Source organism: Azolla caroliniana, unplaced genomic scaffold, assembly GCF_043228905.1.
Source record: "Azolla caroliniana isolate FFs.n. ecotype wild unplaced genomic scaffold, voAzoCaro1.0.p SCAF_1, whole genome shotgun sequence".
Classification (NCBI taxonomy): domain Eukaryota; kingdom Viridiplantae; phylum Streptophyta; class Polypodiopsida; order Salviniales; family Salviniaceae; genus Azolla; species Azolla caroliniana.
In genome coordinates this window covers 32,641,784-32,648,547 of record NW_028230436.1, presented here as the reverse complement: position 1 = coordinate 32,648,547, position 6,764 = coordinate 32,641,784, and the positions used below count along the sequence as shown (strand labels likewise).

The window sequence follows — 6,764 nt, the reverse complement described above, 5'->3', positions numbered from 1 at the left end:
TAGCAAGCAAGAAGGGGTGCGAATATAAAGGCCAAGGGAGTGTTGTTGGGGAGATATGGGGCCAACAACAAAGGAGGCTTTAAGAGAAGTAAGTGTATACATACACGTATACACGTATGCATATGTATGCAGTATACTGCATAAGCACACAAACGGACACATTAGCAAGCAAGAAGGGGTGCGAATATAAAGGCCAAGGGAGTGTTGTTGGGGAGATATGGTGCCAACAACAAAGGAGGTTTTAAGAGAAGTAAGTGTATACATACACGTATGTATATGTATAACAGTATATGTATATGTATACTGTATATATATACAGTATATATATGTAGAATAGAAAAATAAATAAAAAATCCAGAGAGCGTAATTAGGTGTCCCCATCGACCCCCAAATTTCAAGCAAAAAAAATCTCTCTCTCTCTCTCTCTCTGACCAAAATTTCAGTTCGTCTTTTTCTTTCTGATTCTTCTTCTTCTTCTTTCTGATTCTTCTTCTTCGAGCTTTCTTTGTTCCTTCTCTTCCTCCGTCTGCGGAGCTACCGGTATATGTACACCAAGCAAATGAAGTGATCGCTACGTCTCCATCAATCAATTAGACGAGAAAATAAAAGAGGGAACAGGTAATCTTCTTCTCGCCCTCTCTCTCTCTCTCTCTCTCTCTCTCTCTCTCTCTCTCTCAGAGTACGTATGCTTTGTTTTGTTCCATGCTCTTTTCATTCCCGCGTCTTAAACCTTCGCTCAATAGAAAAGTTCAAGCAATGAATCGATCGTCCCTCCTCGGGTTTGAGTCAGATACGTAGAAAGTAAAAAAGAAAGAAATTCGTGATTCTGTCTCTTTCAGGTATGCTTTGTTTTTTTTTTTTTTTTCCCTTTTCTTCCCATCCCATCTTCACAACGTACTTTTGTTTATTTTTTCCGTTTTCTACACTCCTAACAACCATAATCTGTTTTTTCTCTCATATAGGAAAATATTCTCTTTTTCTTAATCATCTCTGTAGTGTCTTTCGACCAAATAGAAAAGAGCTTTCTTTTCGTATAAAGCATCTCTGGTAGGATTTTAATATACATCTGCCAGTATCTCGTTGGTCCTCCTGCTTTCTTAATTTCATCTTGCTTTCAACATATTTCTGGTTGTAGCTCTTCAGTTATACCTTCTATAAATTTGTTGTTTGTGCGTTTATGCACCGAATTACAGTTTCTTAATTTCAGGTCAAGTTTGTTCCTTCCCTTACAACCTGGATAGTTCAGGTTGTAAGAATTTTAATGACCAAATAAAACTGATATTTTGCATTTTTTCCACTGTAACTAAATTCTGGATCGTGATCACATATATTGTTGCCAGAAAGGAAAAATATTTTTCTCATCAATGGTAAAAACCACACCTGCTTGTTTGGTTTCTACTCCTGTGGATGCTGATGTGAGGAATTCTATAATGACTTCGTATGTAATCCATCTAGATTATGGAACAGCTTTGTTATTATGATATAACAAAGGGGTTACGATTGATCGGGCAATGGCAATTTGCCGTGCACGTAGGCCCCGGCCCCATGGACCACGACCTCGACACCCTTGTCATCGACAAATAAAAGCCATTATCTCCCGCCATCGTAGGTGCTTCCCTCGCTTTGGAGACATTTCCATTCTGGATCGACCTATGATACAGATCTTTCGGAGACAAAAACTACAATATACCTAACTTGAGAATCTCGCATGTGCCAAAAACCAGATTCTCTCGTCTCTTTTCTTTTCATCTTATTTACTTTTATATTCACTGTGTAATATTTACTTTGTTTTGATTTGTTCTCAAAGACGAGAAAACATTTAAGATGTAATCTCTTATTCGGTCTTATAGGCCATTTTGGCCTCTTAAAAGACGTTAATATATCTTTCTTTCTTTCTTTCTATCACTCTTATCAAATGTGTTATAGGTCAGATTAACCAAGGTGGATGTGTGTGAATGGAAGGAAAAAGGTGTCTTTTGCTAGTATTTTACTAATCTATCATCACTGCCATGATTAACTTTGTAAAGCTGGAAGGAGTTATCTCTGAACTGTTAATGACTTTGTATAGTTTCAAGGGCTATTGTATCTATGTGAATTACCAGATGCCTTCACCCAAGACGTCATTATCCACGGGATTATAGAAGTTTGATAATTTAAATTTCCAAATTGAGTTCTTCATGAACGTTTTCTTTCTCTATGTACCTTTTCATTGGTCTCCTCAGAAACTGGAGTTTATGTTTGTTTGATTTGTCTCCTTGTGAAGAGTTTTTTGTTAAAACATTTGAAAGACTTTGTAGAAATTGTTTATGTGCAGATCTAGTAGAAATTGTTATCTAAACTTCATTTCCAAGTGTCATGGAGTCTTTAAATGCAACCAGAACCGAGCTAGCACTCATCAAGGCTTATCTTGGTCAATCAGAATCAAGAGACAAGATATGTCGTGCAATTCAGTATGGGTCCAAGTTCATTAGTGGTGGTGAGGCAGGAGCAGCACGGGAAGTTGATAAAACTACTAGTCTGGCTCGCAAGGTTTTCCGTCTGTTGAAGGTATCTTTTCAATGTCTTGCTTTGTGTGTTTGTGCAAAATGCATGGATGATGCACATTTGTGCAATGCAGGTACCTAAAAGTGCAATAGCTAGTCCCATTCTTATTAATGTTCTTTGCAGTCTGTAAATGAGCTGGAAGCTTTGCTCACACCTCCTTCAAAATCAACTCCATTATCATTGGTGCTACTTTCAAAGGTACATAAGAGTTGTTATGTTACTATTATAGCTAAAACATGTTTACATTAACCAGAGGGATTTCATTCATGTCCGTGATATATTTTGGCAGTCAAAAAGCTCTCTAATGGCTACATTCTTTGCCCTTGATCAAATCGTATGGGCAGGGAGGACAGGCATATACAAGGTCATATTTTGAACTAATTCAGTTCTGGATATTGTTTTATTGTCACTCGAAGCTGAGATAATAAATGTAGACAAGGCAAACCAAGGATTTATGAATGTATGGTTCTGCGATATTGCAGAATAAAGAGCGCACAGAGCTTATTTCAAGAATTGCATTATATTGCTTCCTTGGTGGTTGTACGACAAACTCATTGCTGGAGGTGAGATTTGCATTTACGTTAGTGATACATGATGTGAATGTCCAATTTTGGGAGAGAATTGGCCATATTTATTGGTTAATTTATTATAGAACCATGAAAATCTAGGCCTTTAGATGTTGTAGGGATATAGAGTGAATAATACTGCTAATAAGATATAAAATATTCTAAAGGTCTGTCAGATATTTAAAACTTTTTTATATATAAATCCTGTTCATCACATTTCGCCAAGTACCTTTATCCCTCAACCTTACATGATTTGTTTTATCATTAATTCATTCTATGACATGATATTTTCGAATATTAATGAATGGTCCACTGACTCGTCTGGGAGTGAATTAAAATATGCTGTTCTATTGTGCAGCTAGCCGAATTATTGCGCATTGCTGGGAAGAAGAAGGCTTCCAATGACCCTTCTGTTAGTGCCAAATATGTTCTGTAGTGTTTATTATTGTCCTCTTGTGAGTGTTTTTGTTTGACTGTGTGCTTGGCTTCTTTTAATTTTTGAAGGAATGTGAAAAGTTACAAAAACAGATGGAGCAAAGGTTTCTTGGATGGATCAAGTCCTCGTTGGATATTGTAGTGGCTATTGGGCTTCTCCAGTTGGCTCCAAAGAAAGTGACACCAAGGGTTACTGGAGCATTTGGTTTTGTGACATCTTTGATTTCATGTTATCAGGTATCAATAGGTGACACCTTTTGATTTCCTTTTTTTGGGCATTGTTTGTTTCTAGTAAGGGATATTCTGATTATAATGTTGCTAGTACATAGTGATATTTTGTTACTTTTTGTTAAATATTATGGGCATTCCTGTAATAATTTTGTATTTCAGAGGGGTATTCTGGTAAAAGGTTACGGAAGTTAGGGTTTAGGGTTTTGCCCTCCTAATTATTCTTGCTTATCATTCATTTAATGAATGATTGTTTTCATTTTCTTCACAGCTACTTCCAAGTCCGAAGGCCAAGACCAAGTGATGTGTTTTTGGGACATAATGACAAACAAAGTATAGTAAACAGCATTTTTTTAGTGAGCTATGAAAGCAATAAAAAAAATTCCTGTAGCTGTATCCCTTTATTTTCGGAATTCTTTAATCAGTTATTTGAGAACATAATTTAGAATTTGTTATGTTAAGATGCTATATTTCACCAAATTTGTTATTTAAGCTTAAGTGCCAATAAGATGCATTTCTTCACTAAATCTGTTAATGTTTAGATGTATTATGTTTTGAATGTATTTAACTGTAAAAATTATTGCAATGTGCATTTGTTGGTCTGCTCTATCATACACTCTGCATTGGTACATTTTTTGTTGGATTTGATTTTCTTGTTGCCATTCCTGAATGATGGTATAAACTGGATTCCAGTTATTTGGAGTTATTCCAGTTATAAATGTTATTGACAATAGTTTGGCTTAATAATGTGATGAGTTTTCATTTTTCAATGATAGTTTGCATAGTGTTTCAAGGGAAATTGGTGCTAGATGATTTGAGTCTATTGACTGTTCAAAATGCATTGTCTATTTAATTGCTAGTGCTATCATAATTTAAGTATCTGTATATTAATTTGACATCTGTTTGCTTTGCTAATAATTAAGAATCAGGCAGAAAAAATTATGTTCATGTTAATGTTGGTTGTTGGTGGATGGATGCGTAATTGTGATCTGTACCGTTTCAAGAATTTGCTTACCGAAAAGATTTCTTGATGGAATTTTTGGTTGATCAGACCATTGCTCATATGAATGTTTTTTTGAGTTTTGAGTTTTTTGGATCATTATACACAATGACTACATACCAAAAAAATATAATAGGCTTGAAAATGATGAAAGAAAAAGTAGACAATTATATACATTGAATTTGTCTGAATTGTGCCTTATGTAAAACGATAACTTGAATGGTCACATTTCGACCAAGATATTTTGGCTAAGAAGTGCTTGTTGGATATATGCTCACAAACTTTCTGTCATAGAGAAGAGGTTTAGAGCAATCAAAGTACCTTTAATATGTACTAGGTGAACAATTGCTTTGGGCTTATTTGTCCTATTCACTAGATGAAATTTTATTTCATGAGTATGACCCGATTTTATTTTGTCATGGACCAAATTATTTTATGACTACTAACATAGGTTGTATCATTGAGCATCTATATCTTAACTTTTTGTTTATCATATGATAGTTTGAAGAAAAACATCTTTGTAGGTTCTATATATTTGGGAAGGAACCCTTCATATATTTTTAAATCATCTCATAATGAACAAGACTCCCATATATTGAGGTTTCTTAAGCAAAGTATCTTTTTTCTCTTGTCTTTTTTCATAAACAGTAATTGTCTTAATTACAAAATATAGTGGAGGCACAATATCAAGAAAACCCCATCTAATTGCCCATTTGTATCCCTTACAATTCATTGTTTGGATGAACCTATTCCATCGTGTTACTTGATAGCCAATGCAATTGGTGGACATGATCGCAATCATCTTACAACCATCTAAGGTCGACCTTCTAGAAGTCGCCAACAAGGAGAACTACCATACCGACATGCCTCATTCCTCGTCATAGGTCTAATTTTTATGTGTTTAGCTAGCTAGATAGTGACCAACCTTTTGTACTCGATCTAAAGAATGACAAATATTCTATGTTATCTACATAGCAATAGAACTAATATGATGAATGAGACCATACCAATAATCTCCTCAATGATAAGGATATATTTGCCTATCACAATGAAAACATGAAAGGTGTGCCACCATAAGTGATCATCCCACAAAATACTAATGCATAATACTCACCCAACCTTGCAACGATGAAGCCAATCAGCCCAAAGTATGCACAATAAGTTAGGGACGGTGTGGATGAGTTGATATCATGTATCACACTGATCACACCACATGGTAACCCCTATAGTGGTTAGTAGCGTCAAAAGCAAGGGAAAAGTTATTGTCTTTGGTGACATGAATACTCATGCAAGAATGTTGCAACACGAAGTCTTATCATTCAATGATGCAAATTCACATGAAAAATATATTGAGAAATCCTATTGGAAAACATGTAAGAGATATATTGGTAACCTTGACTCCCATGAACTTGTGTGGTTAATTAAATGCAAGAAAATTTTTGTTATGATCTTTTTTCACACATATGCTTTGTTTAATATCGAGGATGTGTGCATGCATAAGGCTAAAGATTTTGGCAATTCACAATGTAGGGGATCTTCAAGGTATCAAAATTGCTCAAACGGATAAGGAAAACAAGCATATGTTACAATCAATTATATGTGTAATTGTGCATTCCAATGACAACATGCCTCATAATTGGAGTACAATTTGGATCAAAACTTTGTATAAATGGGTAGATTTAAATAATATAAACAATTATTGGACAATCGTGTTCAATTCTCTTGTTGCAAATCTATTGTAATGTATAATGGAAATCAGTTAAGGACATGGGTGGAAAATAGTGATAACAAGTCTCCAAAACAAGTTGGATTTTGAAAACACTAGACACCATCGAATGCCTTGTCAATCACAAGGCAAGAGATCTCTAGTATATGAAGATTGAAATGTTAAAATGGACAAGAAAGAAAACACGTGGTTGGATAAGTGATATGTTTAATCATGTGTCCCAACATGTTGTGCGTCGTTATTGGTGTACAATCTAGATCAAACC

At 35.1% G+C, this 6,764-nt stretch overlaps 1 protein-coding gene across 2 annotated transcripts; it reads left to right on the top strand.

Annotated features, from left to right (window-relative positions):
* Window positions 1-423: 423 nt before the first annotated feature.
* LOC147869842 (peroxisomal membrane protein 11-5-like) lies at window positions 424-4,317 on the top strand. 2 transcript variants are annotated; one of them, XM_087333775.1, is made up of 8 exons: window positions 424-618; window positions 2,315-2,547; window positions 2,668-2,742; window positions 2,834-2,908; window positions 3,027-3,107; window positions 3,469-3,522; window positions 3,615-3,782; window positions 4,045-4,317. In XM_087333775.1, the coding sequence occupies exons 2-8, from the start codon at window positions 2,356-2,358 to the stop codon at window positions 4,075-4,077; spliced, it is 678 nt and encodes a 225-aa protein (XP_087189901.1). In that variant the 5' UTR covers window positions 424-618; window positions 2,315-2,355; the 3' UTR covers window positions 4,078-4,317. The 2 variants fall into 2 exon arrangements, with proteins under 2 accessions (XP_087189901.1, XP_087189909.1); XM_087333783.1 differs by lacking the exon at window positions 424-618 and adding an exon at window positions 731-839.
* Window positions 4,318-6,764: the final 2,447 nt, after the last annotated feature.

Coding starts and splice junctions, on each gene's coding strand:
- LOC147869842 (XM_087333775.1), top strand. CDS start 2,356: ATGGAGTCTTTAAATGCAACCAGAACCGAGCTAGCACTCATCAAGGCT. Junction 2,743..2,833: donor CATTGGTGCTACTTTCAAAG/GTACATAAGAGT, acceptor ATATTTTGGCAG/TCAAAAAGCTCTCTAATGGC. Junction 3,783..4,044: donor CTTTGATTTCATGTTATCAG/GTATCAATAGGT, acceptor TTTTCTTCACAG/CTACTTCCAAGTCCGAAGGC.